Source organism: Rhincodon typus, chromosome 42, assembly GCF_021869965.1.
Source record: "Rhincodon typus isolate 14 chromosome 42, sRhiTyp1.1, whole genome shotgun sequence".
Classification (NCBI taxonomy): Eukaryota; Metazoa; Chordata; class Chondrichthyes; order Orectolobiformes; family Rhincodontidae; genus Rhincodon; species Rhincodon typus.
The window spans coordinates 1278938-1295140 of NC_063373.1; the positions used below are offsets into that span (position 1 = coordinate 1278938).

General features: G+C 41.3%; 1 gene segment (V, D, J or C); it reads right to left on the reverse strand.

Annotated features, from left to right (window-relative positions):
• Positions 1-1607: 1607 nt before the first annotated feature.
• On the reverse strand, positions 1608-13150 carry LOC109922685. The segment is given in 4 exon segments: positions 1608-1873; positions 3382-3407; positions 12695-13004; positions 13105-13150. Coding segments are annotated over 4 exon segments (648 nt in total).
• Positions 13151-16203: the final 3053 nt, after the last annotated feature.

Here is a 16203-nt window from a genome sequence, read left to right on the forward strand (position 1 = left end):
GATCAGCACCATGTTACAACTCAAAGGGCAACAGTACAGACACTCCAGGCAGACAGGAGCCAGACCAACAGCTTCGCTATCTGACCATCAACAACATTACAGAGGAGCAACAATCGCTGACTGAAAGTGAATTTTGTGGAGCTCCCCTGTTCAATGTGTAAATATTACGTGAATTGTCATTGGTGAGACCCTCAACCGGCTCAGTGGTTAACGCTGCTACCCTACACTATCAGGGCACCGGGTTCGATTCCACCGCCAGGCGAATGTCTTTGTGGAGTTTGCACATTATCCTCGTGTCTGCGTTGCGTTTCGTCCACAGTCTAAAGATGTGCAGGCTGGGTATATTGGCCATTCTGAATTGCCCGTAGTGTTCAGAGATGTGGAGCTTAGGTAGGTTATAGGGGGATGGGTTGCTGTGGACTTGCTGGCCTGAAGAGCTTTCCCACACACTGTAGGGCTTCTATGATAAAGGATTTCTGTTTTCTAAGCAACGTGCTCGGATATATTATTAGAAACCTCTACAGCAAGTGAATCTAGAAGTGGAATCCATTTGAAACAAACGAAGGGATTCTACTACTGCACATTGGTAGCTCCTCAGAATCTAAAGTGGAACTCACCTGTGTTATTTCTATTCAGGATAATGAGAACAATCAATGTTAAACGCACTGATATTTTCATGTCATTTTGACAGGATTGCAAAGTCGAAATAAACAGTCGTTCTCCTCCGAATTAAGCACAACAGGCCAAAGAAGGAAGCGTAGTGGGAACACTCCTATTCAAAGACGACACAAAAGCAACGACACGGGATCACTCAGACACCACTTAATTTAAATCTAGAGTACAGTATTACAGTCATTTACGTAAGTTATCATGTGAGAAAAGCAGCTGAAAAGAAAACTCTTGGAATTGAGATTAAATACACTGTCGTCTAACTGATTTTTGTTTTTGTTTCAATAATGGACTCATCAATCAAATTGAGGTTAATTTCAATAATAAAGTGGGAACTGAACAAGTAGTCAGAATGAAGGAGAAACTGAGACTAGCGAAAGTGCGAAACCAACAAAGGGGGCTAAATATATCAGTATGGCGAGACGGATAAACAGTAATGAAGGATTAGATATAAATTTAATTTGTCTGCTGAATCTCTCCGTAATCATACATACATTATCACACAACTATATACGCACACTCAAAACACAATCGTGCACGTGCACACATGCATACATTCACACGGACACATTCACACGCACACACACATCCAGACATACACACACACAGAAACACAACGGCCATGTTGTAATCTTAGTACGTCACCATGCACACACACACTCACATGCGCGCGTGCACACATACGTACTCACATACACACACACACACACACACACGCACAGAGAGAGAGAGAGAGACACAGACACACACACACTTGTGTTGTTTAGTAAATATTATTTAGCAACAATCCTATTGTGTGAAATTCATGATGTCAGTATTGGGTATCTGTATGAGCGCTGAAGAAAATGCAACATTTCATCTCATGGGTTTTTGTACAGGTTTGGATCATTTCTGTCTCTGTGCTCTTGCACAATAATATGTTGCCCTGTCTAAAACATTCAACTGTCTGATTTCCAAAGTGAAGACTTTTTTTGTAAGGACTTTGGAAGCAGCAACTCGGTTTTCAACTCTGGATTAAAATCTTTGCTGTCTTCAGTATAGTACCGAACGAGCCATTGTGGGCCATTCCCCAGGACTTGTTGATACCAGTACATAATGTATGCATTCAGATCAAACCCGCTGGTTTTACATGTCAGTCTCAGAGACTGTTCGGCAATGCCTGTCTCTGCCTCCAGGTGAGTCAACAATACTTCCGACTGGGCACCTAGTAAAGGAAAGGAAAATTAATTAAATTGCATGAATTCGGATCTTGTATCTTTCCCCTCACACGCCACTACACCCCAACACACAGCCCAGGAAAAATATTTCCAGAGAAACTGAAAACCACGTTAAAATTTAGTTGAAAGAAACAATTAGACCTACGCACTGGAGACGAAAGCAAGAAGGAGAGGGTAAAACCTTGGCGAATGCATGTTTCCTGATGCTGTCTTCAATGAGACAGTCTGTCCTCCAGTCAATCACTGAAAAAGTAGCTTTGCAAACTGTTGGATTCCGATCCACACTCACAAAGTTTTATGAATCAGAAGAGTGGGGGTGTTAGAGAACACACGAGATTGGATGTCTGCCGTTGACGTCTGATGTCAGCACATGGGGATTGACGTATCCTGGAAATACAGCGGATTCCACCATCCCTATTCGGCTGGCAAAAGCACCATCTCATTCCGGACGTTGGAGATTGTGTGAATTGACAGTCACTGTCTGATTTATTTTAACAATTCAAAAATATTAATTATTCATATGAATAAATGTATATGTGTAAACAGTCATTGAAACAGTTCGGTCCTGTACGGAGCATTTGAAGAAACAAACCAGCATTGGATTCGGACTCTATCTGGCAAAAAAAAATCTCAAGGCATTTTCAAATGATTTCAGGGTTTACATAACTATGTTAGAGGCAAAGCGATAATCTGAGAAGTCAATGGACCCCCATTTACCTTCGGCAGAAAAAAGACTTTTTTTTCGAACACTCGTTTCCTAGAGACCTATCGATTCGCCTTTCATGACAACATTATATCCCAAGAACATTAAGGTTGACTGTTAACCACTGACGTCCTGAGCAGAAATTTTTCAAATCTTTCTGGAAATTCAAATCTAACAAATACAGTAAATCAACATTATTTGTTCTACAAGTTGGATCCCTCAAAAAAAAGACTCTCGTAAATTTGTTAAGCATGATTTTCCTGACATAAAGTAGTTATGTCCAATGCCATTAAATCTTTACAATCGTTTCGTTATCCCCATCTGTCCAGAAGTACATACACGTTACAAAGGGACTGACTGTCACATGGAGATACCATTATCCAGCAGAAGTTAATAGTGATATGAAGTGAACTGCCCAATAGGATGCTGGAGGCTTTCCAACGTTCACTTGTCAAATTGTAGATGGATAGTTCCAGGAATCGAAATATTTTGAGTGTGTGTATTTCAGGGGAGTACTATGAGGTCAATTGCGCACGTCAGGACCGGTACTGCACCTGGAGTCCATCTCTCCGCATCTATATATTTCCCATTCTATTACTTGAATTTACTGACGTTGTCAGAAGTTTCTTGAATCCTAAGAATTGAAGAGAAATCAAACCTTCGATCTGTTACATCCACCATGTTTGTAAAAATATTTTCAGGGTTTGCAGCAAGTACAGAGGATTGCAAATGCAAAAATAATGCGATCCAAATGAATTGTACACAAGTTACAACAGGCAGTAAGGTCGGTACCAAATAGCACGGATATATGCCTGCCACTGTGTGCAAGTGAAGGTCGGCGTGTATCGCTGTATGGGTACATAAGTAATTGGTCGGTGTATGTGTGTGTGTGTGCGTGTGTATGTGTGTGTTTGTGTGTGTGAATGTGTCTTTTTCTGTGTCTCTATCTGTGTATGTTTATCCATGTTTTTCTCTGTTTGTGAGTAAGTTTTTCTCCGTACATTCCTGATGGTGCATCAAAATATATCATTCTCTATTTGTACATGATTCTCTCGCCACAATGGACGACAGTTATCAGGAGTTTTATTGAAATTGCAAGAAAGTAAAAGCCTCTGTGCCTTTTTTCATCAGTTAGTTTTTAAAGTGATGCAATTGCTCCGCCTGCTGGCGGCCGGCATCTATTGCAACTGTGAAAGGCAAAAATCACCCAGGAATCATGCAAAACGTTCGCAGCAGCGCACAGGAACATCCAATCTGACAGCAACAACAAAACATACATTGGATCAGTGTGGAGATTTCTGAAATGGTCATTATGAATAATAGAGAGAGGTTCATCATGGGGATGACAAAAACTGTCAATTTTAACAGAAAATGCATAAATTCATATTGCAAAATTGTCAAGAAATGCAGTCTTTTCAAACACTTACGCATATGCTGTCCGTCATTCGATGTGTCCTATTTTAATATGTGAGCACAGCACTTATATATCGAACTGCTTGCCTGTCTGCCAATCTAAACTATCTCTCTCTATTATTCTGCCAATATGATTGACAATTTATCTTTCTACGTGCTAATTTATCATGCTGGTTTTTTTTTCATTTTGCTCCTTCTCTGCATTTGCCAGGCTGTCCCTCTGCTTTCCCCTTTTTCCATATATGTTCAATCAACTATGTTTGTATCTTCAACTCACCCTCTGTTGCACAGAATGATGTTAAACAGAGCCTATTAAAATACCGAGTGCTCTTGACTCTCAGAGACTCTCCGTTCAGACTAGTATATATAAGCACTGTTCTATTAAATTCAGCGCTATGCTTGGTTACGATTCAGAAATATTTTTCGGAGTCCTTATCCGACAGCTGTGCGTTGGTTAAACTGACAACTCTGTAGGTTTTGGCCACGGAAAAGGGGAAGTGACTTCTGACCAATGTGGCACTGTCAATAAAGCCATTCGTACAGCGCAAGTTGATATATTAGTGTCCAAGGGAGAGAGTCAGACAGTACCACAACATCAAGGTACTCTCTCCATACCTGTAGAAACAGTTGAGGGTGATACTCTCCCCACTATTCCCGTTCATCGGTACCTCTGACGTTTCAGTGAAAGATGAGACTGGATCCCAAAAGGACACATATAATAAGGCATTGTGTTTGGAAGACTTTCATCCGCAGAATATTGGAGTAACAAAACTGACACTCTTCACATTGTGCAGAGGAGAGGCAGAGAATGATTGAACTGATTGTTTTGACATCAACTTTTCATATGGCTGAGACGTTGACCATCCAATTGATTGTTATGATCATACAGACGTATGAGGAGGGTACAGGAGAACGTCAGTCGGCACTTAACAGCATCCTCCACCATTGAATAAGATCCCTCCTGATATGACGTTAACCTCAACTCGACATCATTGCGTATTCTTAAAAATCCTTCATCCCTTTGATGTCAAGAACCTACTTACCTCTGCCTTAAAAATGCTTCAGGATTCTGCTTTCAGGACCTTAACATAAAAGATATTCAAAAAACTCACAGCCTACTGAATGTAAAAGATGCTCCGCATTCCTGAGACTAATGGATGCTGCCTAATTTCTAACCTCCAACTCCTAATTCTTCGCTGTTCCACAAAAGGAAACATTCTTTCCAGATATTCCTGATCCACTTGTGTCAGGGTCTGATGTGATTCCATTCATTCGTCCTGAATCTTCGATACTCCAGACAATCCAGGCTGTGTATCTTTTCCATACCTGTATCAGCCTTGAACATTCTTATAGCACAGTCCCTTTAGCAAATATTTTGACAAGTTCAGTTTCCTCTGTCGACGAAATATCTACCTGATTATCTATTCCACTTCAACGGGGTGGAGTTGGTGTTGGGTGGGGACTATTCCCCAGTTATTCTGTCAGGTTTTCATCACACATCTTTGGAGCATCTGGCCCTTGAAGTTAGGCAACCTGTTACAAAGGTAAGGATACTACCAGAATCTCACAAGATCCCTCCACACAGCTCACTTATATATTCGCTGACATTCTTCTAATGCTGACAAACACGAAACATCTTTGCTACCATTCATTTCTCAGGAAACCTCTCGTCATCGAATAATATAATACAATTTTGTATTACATTCATGGTGGTCTAACGTGAATACTTCTGTGCTTTATATGCCAGGAAAGGATGTGTATTCCTGAACTGTTAATTGTGATAAGCAAGTCAAGGACTTAAGCGACTATTCCAGAATTCGGGAGATAGATGGATTCAGAATCATTACATTTTGAGATCAGTCCATTGTGTACATTCAGACATGTATCCACAAATTCACAGAAGCAAACACACACTCTTGACAAATTGTGGGCCCTGATTCCGGTAAATTGACATGGGAGGAGGGAAAAGAGCTGTTCAAAATGACGTGCATCCGAGCAAAGTGCAAAAGGAACATTACAATTACAACGGCGAATTCATGGATATCAGGTGGTTATGCGAATTGAGAAAAGCAAAGACTGCACGCTGTCCATGTGGGTGAGTTGTCGGTTTGCAAGGTGCAGTGTGCTACTGCTCTCCCTCTGATTGAATCCTTGACTAGATTCAGCTTCGTTTAGTGCAGAAATGTACAAAGAGTGTGGAATTCTATAGCGTTGAACTGAGGGGAGTGAATCAGGGAAAGTGGCAGGCATTTTTTTTTTGATTAGTTCATTCACTATTATCTGTACAATTGATTCATCTCCAAAACCAACGGCCAGTTGCTTCTGAACTGACATTACACACGTGATACAAACCTTCAGTTGAACGTTTCCAAACTTTTGTACAGGTTTCTAATCAGTCACTGAGATGAGCAGAAAAATAGACAGCAGCGCACACACACACATTGACAAACAAACGCAAAGATATCAAAACAAATGTGTACAACTAAAGAGTGACAGAGATACGCACATGCACACACATTAGCATGTATAAAAATATGCATGTGGGAGATCCAGGCGATTTTCTTTCGTTTCGTCTGTGGATGAAGGTATAACAACTGAATTTCCTACTCTGACCATTTGCACATGACAAAGTGTAGACCCCCCTGACTATTTCAGTGGTGTTGTGCAGTTAATATGACATGAAGGTGGAGGTCGGATAAAAATTGGTTACCTTCATCCCAGGCGAATTTTACTTTAAATTCTCAGCCGTCAACGTCATTTGATTTTTTCAAATTTCCATTTTGAGAGAACATTATTAGAGGATTTGTAAAACATGCCTTCATTTTTCAGAGTTGGGAAGTTAGGAAAGGACAAAATGACAGCACGTTCTGAACCAATGGCCACTTCCACCTCGAAGGACACCTGCAGTAAATGCATCTGCCCAGCCTTCACCTGGATCAACAACAGAGAACTTTCAATTTTGCAGATATCGGGAGAGAAGACATTGCCGATTATCACTGCTTGCTGATCAGCCCCATGTTGCAATTCAAAGGGCAACAGTACAGATACTCCAGGCAGACAGGAGACAGAACAACAGCTTCGCTATCTGACCATCAACAATATTACAGAGGAGAAACAATCGGTGACTGAAAGTGAATTTTGTAAAGCATCCCTGTTCAATGTGTAAATATTAACTGAATTGTCACTGGTGAGATTCTAAAGCTGCCACCGTGGGTAGCACTTCTGCCTCAAAGCGCCATGATCCCGGGTTCACTTCCACGGTCTGGCGACTGTTTGTGTGGAGTTTGTACATTCTCCCCGTGTCTGCGTGGGTTACCTCCGGGTGCTCCGGTTTCCTCCCACAGTCTAAAGTTGTGCAGCCTAAGTGGATTGGCCATGCGAAATTGCCCGCAGTGTTCAGGGTGGTGGAGCTTAGGTGGGTTTTTGGGGGATGGCTTGGTGTGGACTTGCTGGGCTGAAGTGCCTGTTTCCAAACTGTAGGGATTCTATGATGAAGGATCTCCATTTTCTCAGCAACGTGTTCAGATATATTAGACACCTCAACAGCAAGTGAATCTAGAACTGGAATCTGTTTGAAACAGGCTTAGGGATTCTACCACTGCACATTGATAGCTCCTCAGAATCTAAATTGTTAGTTCCACTGACATAATGAGAACAATCATTGTTTTTCGAAGCCATCGTCTTCATGTCCTACTGACAGGAGTGTAAAGCCGAAATAAACAGTCGTTCTCCTCCTGATTATGCACAACAGTCCAAAGCAGGAAGTGAAGTTGGAACAATCCTGTTCAAAGGCAAGACAAAAGCAAAGATCAGGGATAACTCAGACACTACTTAATGTAAATCTCGAGTACAGTGTTGCAGTCAATAACGAAATTTATCGTGTGAAAAATCAGCAGAAAAGAACTCTCTTCAAATTGGCATTATATACGCTGTCACATATCTGATTTTTATTGTTTCCATCATGGAGTCTCCAATCAAATTGAAATTAAGTTCAGTAATACAGTGGGAACTAAAGAGGTGATCAGAATGAAGGAGAAACTGAGACTAGAGAAAGTGAGAGAACAACAAAGGGAGCTAAATATATCGGGATGGCGAGACTGATATACAGTATTGAGGGATTGCATATAAATTTAACTGTTACGCTGAATCTCCACGTACTCATACATACATTATCACGCACGTCTATACACACAGAGAAAACACAAACACGCATGTACACACATGCATGCATTCAAACGTACACGTTTATACACACACACACTCACACATACACACGCACACACACACACAAACACACAAACACACACACACACACACACACACAAACACACAAACACCGAACTGTCAAACAAAGCCTCGTTCTTTGCTCTGTTATTTAGTAAATATTATTCAGCAACAACACTATTCTGTGAGCTACTATTCATGATGTGTGTATTGGTGCAATCAGTCAGCGCCGAAGAAAATGCAACATTTCCTCTCGTGCGTTTTTGTACAGGTTTGTATCTGATCTGTCTCACTGTGCTCTTGCACAATAATATGTTGCGCTATCTGAAATCCTCAAAGTTCTGATATCCAAAGTGAACATATTGTTTGTAAGGTCTTTGGAAGCAGTAACTCGGTTTTCAACCACTGGATTAAAATCCTTGTTGCCTTCAGTATAGTACCAAACTAGCCATTGCAGACCATTCCCAGGACTTTGTCGGTACCAGTACATTGTGTACGCACCAAGGTCAAACCCGCTGGTTTTACATGTCAGTGTCAGAGACTGTCCGGCAATGCCCGTCTCTTCCTCCGGTTGAGTCAACAATACTTCCGACTGGGCACCTAGTAAAGTAAAGCAACATTAATTAAACTGAGAAACTGAAAACCACGTTAAAATTTAGTTGAAAGAAACAATTAGGTCTACGCACTGGAGACGAAAGCAAGAATAGGAAGAAAGCTTCGCGACCACATGCTTCCTGACACTGTCTTCATTAATACAGTATGTTCTCCTGTCACTCACTGAAAAAGCAGCTCTGCAGACTGTTGGACGTTCATCCACATTCGCCAGGTTTTATGAATCAGAAGAAGAGGCGGTGGGTTTGAGAACCGTAGAGATTGGCTGTCTCCCATTGACGTCTGATGTGAATACATGGGGTTTGACTTCTGATATAAATACATGGGGTTTTTGCCATCCTCACTGGGCTGGCTGCTGCGACATCTCATTGCAGACTTTGGAAATTGCGTGAATTGACAGTCATTGTCTGATTTTTTTACATTTCAAAAATATAATTTATTCATAAAAACAACATTATATGCGTAAACAATCATGAAAGCAGTTCGGTCCGATACGGAGCATATGAAGAAACGAACCAACATTGGATTCGGATTCTATCTAGTAAACAATCTCAAGGCATTTCCGAATGATTTCAGGGTTTACTTAAATACGTTAGAGGCATAGCGAGAATCCAATAAGTGAATGGACCCCCATTTACCTTCGGCAGAAAAGGACTTTTTTTCACACTCTCGTTTCGAATAGGTCTACCGATTCGCCTTCCATGACAAAATTATATTTTTATAACCTTGAGGTTGACTGTTACCCACTAAAGATTCATGCAGCAATTTTCCAATCGCTTACTGAAAGTACAAATCTAACAAATGTAGTGATTCAATATTATCTGTTCTACGAGTTAGACCTCTAAAATAAAGCCTCCAGTAAATTTGTAAAGAATGATTTTCTTGCCATAAAATGGTTATGTCCAATTCCATTAAATCTTCACAAACGTTTTGTTATCCCCATCTGTCCAGAGGTACACACAAGTTAAAGAGTCACTGGGGTCACATGTCGATAGTTTAATTCAGCAGCAATTCATAGTGATATGAAACGAACTGCCTGAGAGGATGCTTCAGACTTTCCGATGTTCTTTCATCAAATTGAAGACGGATATTTCCAGGAATCAAAATAATTGAGAGTGTACTTATGAGACAGTAGTAGAGAACAATTAGTTGAATCATGCGTGTCAGGAGTGTCAATCCAGCTGGAGCCCAACTGACCACATCTGAAGAGTTCCCATTCTGTTACTTGGACTTACATACGATGTGGGAAGTTTCTGGGATCTTAAGAGCAGAACAGAAAACAAACCTTCGATCTATTACATCTACCATGCCTGTATCAACATCTTCAGAGTTTGCAGCAAATACACTGAATTGCAAATGCAAGGAAATTACAAACCAAATGAACGGTACAAAGCTTACAACAGTCAACAAACAGCATGGTTATATACCTGCCAATGTGTGAAAGTTAAGATCGGTTTATCCCGCTTCCTGCGTACATGAATATGCTGGGGTGTGTTTGTGTGTGTGTGTGTGTGTGTGCGTGTGTTTGTGAGTATGTGTTTCTCCGTGCACCCAGCTCGTGCAGCAACACCCATCATTACCTGTGAGTGCATGATTCTCTCTCTACAATGGATGGTACTTGTCAGGGGTTTTATTCAAAATTAAGAAAGTAAAGCCTTCGTGCCTTTTTTCATCAGTTAGTGTTTAAAGTGATGAAAAGTCACACTCTGCTGGTGCCCTGCATCCACTGCAACTACGAACGTTCGAAAATTACCAGGGAATCAGTCAAAAAGTGAGCAGCAGCAGACAGCACCTTCCAATCTGAAAGCAACACCAACACATACACAGGATCAATGTGAGAATTTCGGACATGGTCACTATGAAGAATACGGAGAGTATCAGCATGGAGATTACAGAGATGGTCATTGTTAACAGAGAAGGCATAAAACCATGTAACATCATTGTCGACAATTGTGGGGACTTCAATTGCTTCCGCATGTGTCGTCTATCAGTCTATTTTTGGTGTATGTGCACAGCATTCATTCATCGAAATGCCTGTCTGTCTATCTATCTATCTGTCTATCTATCTATCTGGCTGTCTCGCTATCAGTCTGTCTGTCTGTCTGCCTGTCTATATATATATCTATCTCTCTATTTATCTCTCTATCTATCCATCTAACAATCTATCTATTTGTCTGTCTGTCTATCTATCTATCTCTCACGCTCTCTATTATTCTACATATATACTTGACAGTTTATCTGTCTGCGTGTCTATTTATCAGAATGCATTTCTTTCTGTTTCTCATTCCATGCATTTTTTCAGTTTGTCCCTCTGTTTTCCATTCTATCCATGTTTGTTCTTTCGACTGTTTGTATGTTCGACTCACATTCTATTGCACTTCATGATGTTAAACAGTGCATTGTAAAATACCGAGAATTCCTGTCTCTCACAGACTCGACATTCAGATCACTATGTGAAGGCAGTGTTCCATTAAATTCAGCACTGTGAGTATGCTTCCATTGCATAAAGGTTTCTCGGAATTCTCTTCCGATATCTATTGAACCGTTTAAACTGACAGCTCTGTAGGTTTTGACCAGAGAAGATGTGAAGCGACTTCTGGCAAATTTGAAACTGTCACTGAAGCCGTCTGTATGGCTGATGAGAATATACTGGTGTCCAAGGGAGAGAGTCAGCCAGTACTACGACAGGAAGGCACTCTCCCCGTCTGTGTAGAAACAGAGGAGAGTGCCACTCTCTGCAATATTCGTGTCACCTTTATTTGTGACTTGTCAGTGAGCAATTTGGACAGGGTCCCAAAAGGTCACTTAGGCATTGTATTTGGAAGACTTTCTTCCACAGAAGATTGGAGTAACGAATCTGTCACTCTTCATATAATAGAGAGGAAAGGCAAGGAAGAATTCAGCTATTTTGTTTTGACATTAACATTTTATATGGCTGAGGATTTGGCACTCCAATTGATTGTTATATCATACGAACGTATGAAGAGGGTACAGGAAAAGGTCAATTGGCACTTTGGAGCATCCTTTGCCTTTGAATACGATTATGGAGTCTCCAATCAAATTGAAGTTGAGTTCAATCACAAAGAGGAAACCCAGTAAAGGACAGAGTGAAAGTCAATCTCAAACTAACGATAGTTAGGCGCCAGAACGGGGGAATGAAAAAAAAAATGAGAGCGACATTGATATGAAGTATTGGGTACGAGTAGAGCGGAAAATGCAATCATTACAGTGAATTTCGACATAATCATGCAAACGTTATCTCTCTCTCTCTCTCTCTCTCTCACACACACACACACACACGCACACACTCACACACAAGAGCAGCGCACTGCCATGTTGTGATTTAAGCAGATAAGCACTTCGCCGTGATCACAACGGTGATGAAAGGATTAATTCAGCATTCCTTCAATGCAATCGAATCGGCACCTTCAGCAGCTCTCATTCTAAAACTCTGCCCCTGGTACATTGCTGTCCTGTTTCTGGACGCTTCCACCTCATTCCTTTGTGGTGAAGGTGTGGATCTGAATCTTGAAGAAGGAGAGATGTCTGCCAGCTCACGTTCTCCAAGTTACGGAACAGCAAAGTGCAGAGGGTGTCAATTGGAATGGTGCGTTCAAAGATGACACTGCCCTGTGTCTTTGTTCGAGTTCAGAATATGCATTTTATTTTCTCAGCAGCTCCGGGAAACAGTTGGTTGACAGGTTGATGTGAGGTTAGTTTGGTTTCCTCTTGGTGTGTGTTTAAACCCCTGAGAGAACATAGTAACTTCCCGAGACACTGTGAAAACATCAACAGACAGATCAATCTATGGTCCAAACACAGTTTTTGTACAGCAGTGAGACTGTTTGCCATCAACGTGTCCCTGAAAGCACAGTAATACACAGCAGCGTCGGTCAGCTCTAATCCAGTAATAGTTAAACTGGTGAGTTTCTTCGAGGTCTGAAGTTCTACAGAGAAACGATCTTTCGCAAAATCTGCTTTTTCCTCACTGCCTGAAGCATATTTCCTCAGGATATAATCGGGCTGCATGCCTGGGTACTGCCGGTACCAGTATATCCAATAATAGCTCTCTGTAGTGTCATAGGTACAACTTAGAGTCGCTGCCGCTCCCTCTGTCTGAATATCTAAGGAGAGTGACTGAGTGATTGAATCTCCATGACTCAGGTCTGAAAGAGAAAATAGATATCAATTGCACAATGTCAGACAGACATCAATTAAAAATATGATTTGATAAAAGAATTTGAATTCCATTTCCTCCACATTTACCTGTTAGAAATGTGCCCGACACAACCCAGATGCTGAGGAGCCACATTGCCTCTGTCCTCGGCATAATGGGGCTGCCAGATATTTGAAGACACTCATTCTGAAACCCCGCCTATAATATGCTGCTTATCTTAATGTGGATGTTCCCACCTCACTGCTTTTTCTCAGTGGTGATGCTGAGATGTTGGGAGAAGGAGAGCTCTCAGTGATTTGGCGGCCCCCATGCAGAGTTCAAGTCAATTGTTTTTAATACGGGACACTAAGCAGTGTGAGACTACGGTTTTGATTCCAGATAAGAAATTTCCCACATTCCCAGCACATTTACTCTCGAGAATCTGTTCTCTTGCTTACACTTACCCCCAACTGACGTCATTTATTGTGATAAACGTGTTAATGGATGCACTGAAATTGCCCAATACTACCACCCGTGAAGTTTACAGCCCTCATGTAATCCTTGTGGACCGACAAACTGCCCTTTCTCAAAACAAAGCCATTCAAATTAAATCTCCCACATTACAAAACTTAATCTCAACCTTTAGTCAGCGGTATCTCTAATATTACGGTTTTCAGGTTCCACTTCATTCAGATCCTCTGTTGCTGTTTCTCTGTTCTTGTGGTCAAGATTATCACACTTACATTTTTTGCTTCACCTTAGATATCTTTAGTTTCTTTCCACTCCCTCCCTGTTTTATTTTTTTTTTTTTTGACTCATTGAAATCAGGCACCTCATGGAGCTGGACTCATTGTACATTTCAATAAGGACATAGCAGTTGTCTGGATGCCAGCACCCTCTGTCTGTGCGTGTGTGTGTGTGTGTGTGTGTGTGTGTGTGTGTGTGTGTTTGTGTGTGTGTGTGTGTGTCTGTCTGTCTGTGCATTCTGCTGTATGTGCTAATGTGTATGTGGCTGTATGAGTGTTTATTTGTGTTTATTGGTTTGCTGTATTTGTATGTGCGTGTTGGTGTGTTCTCAGGTCGACAGTGTGTTGTTCTGCCTGTTCCAGTGTCTGATTGGAACCATGTTTAAAAGAATAGAAACCTTCACCTACAGAGTTGCTTCAAAGCGCTAATGTCAATTCAGAAGCAGTTGGTCTTGCTTACGGAGATATAGTGTCCAGATAGATGATACTGAATGAAATAACGAACAAGTCTCACAATCACTTCCCCTGCTTCTCTCCTGTCTGTTCAAAGCAACACAATGCTGAACTCTGCTGGTTGATGTGCGATCCTGCACGAGAGGAAGATGCTGCTCACAAAGCAAAACAAATTGCTGGGAAAGTTCAGCGGGTCTGGCAGCATCTGTGGAGATATATGAGAGTTGACATTTTGGGTTGAGTGACCCTTTCTCGGAACTAACATTAATGAAACGTTATAACAAGGTACAGAGCTGGATGAACACAGCAGGCCAAGCAGCATCAGAGGATCAGGAAAGCTGACGATTCGGGCCAAGACCCTCCTGCAGAAAATGATTTTCTGAAGAAGTGTCTCGGCCCGAAACGTCAGCTTTCCTGCTCCTCTGATGCTGCTTGACCTGTTGTGTTCATCCAGCTCTGCACCTTGTTATCTCAGATTCTCCAACACCTGCAGTTCCTCCTATCTATTAATGAAACGTTAACTCTAATTTCTCTCCACAAATGCTGCCAGGCTTGCTCAGGTTTTCAAGCAATTTCTATTTATTTTTCCGATTTCAAGCATCCACTGTTCTTTCATAAGAATATACTCATTTTGGACTGCCTCAGATGGAGGACAGCAGCACACCACACCATTCAAACTGAAAGCAGATCAACTCATACATAAGGTTAGTGTGAAGACATTTCTGCTTCCCATTCACATGTCAAGTTGGCATACATAAATTTACTGGTGATATTTTAATATTGCTTTTATTCTGTGCTATTCTTTGCTCACCTGTCCGTCAGACTGAAAACTGAATTCTGCATCTCCAATGCAAGTTTCCAGAAGTCACACCTTCGGTAGAGTGCGTGTTTGCCAAGAGTGAGTTTCTGGAACAGGGATATTTTGCAAACACTGAACAGATCTCACCACTTTAGTCGGTTTATTCCCCAAAACAGGCTGAAGTTTAGATTCTCGTCAACGACGGATGAACTTCAACTGTCTCCCTAACGCTGTGAAACGTCCCAATTTCTTCTATTCTTCACAACTCTTACCAGACCAGTCATTTACCTCTACCCCTGGACCCTAAAGTATGGAACCAATTCCAATAGAACACCACGAAAGTGAAACAACAACTGGAATTCTGCAGACAATTGATAATGAGTAACATACTTTTCCTTTATCACCCTCAGAAGACTTTTTTCTGTATATGCACCAGCCATGGTTGTGGTTGGGGGGGGGGGGGGGGGGGGGGGGGCGGGTAGCATGTGACATTTTTGTCGTGTCCCTCCCATTGATTCAGAAGCACCAATTTCAATCCCACATGCACCGGAGGTGTATAACTAATTCCTGACAGCGCAGAGGCAGAAATGTTGTTTCTCCCTGTGGAAGAGTTTCTGAATGGAAGTCGAAATCTCTGAATAAGTAGTCGCAAATTTAAGAGAGAACTGAGGAGGATATTTACTCAGACAGGAAGGAATCTGTGGAATTATGTACAACTGATTGTGAGTTGCTCTGTTTATTCAAGGCTGAGATAGACATCTTTTCAAAAAAGAGGGAATCAAAGCTTCTGGAGAAAATGCAGAAATGTGCGGTTGAGTATTATGGGATCAGCCATGATCTCTTTGAACTATGGAAAACTCTTTGAGGCCCACGAGTAAATTACTGGCAAAAAGGAAAGAAAAGCAATTCTTCGAGAAAGTAAAAACATAAATATATTTCAAACTGCCAGTTCTGTGGAGGAAGTAGTGGAGAGGATATTATGAAGCAGTAGATGAGTCAGCTGCAGAAATATGCAGATTAGAATGGTTTCCTTTATCAGTTCACACTGGTCTGAATAGCTGAGGCGCTGTCAGTTATGAGCCTATTTGTACTTAGAGAATCGAGGGAAAAACTACATTTCCTCTTGTGTTTTTTTTTTTGTACAGGTATCTGATCAGTTTCTCTGTGCCCCTGTACAATAACATGTTGCACTGTCTCACATCCTCAATGTT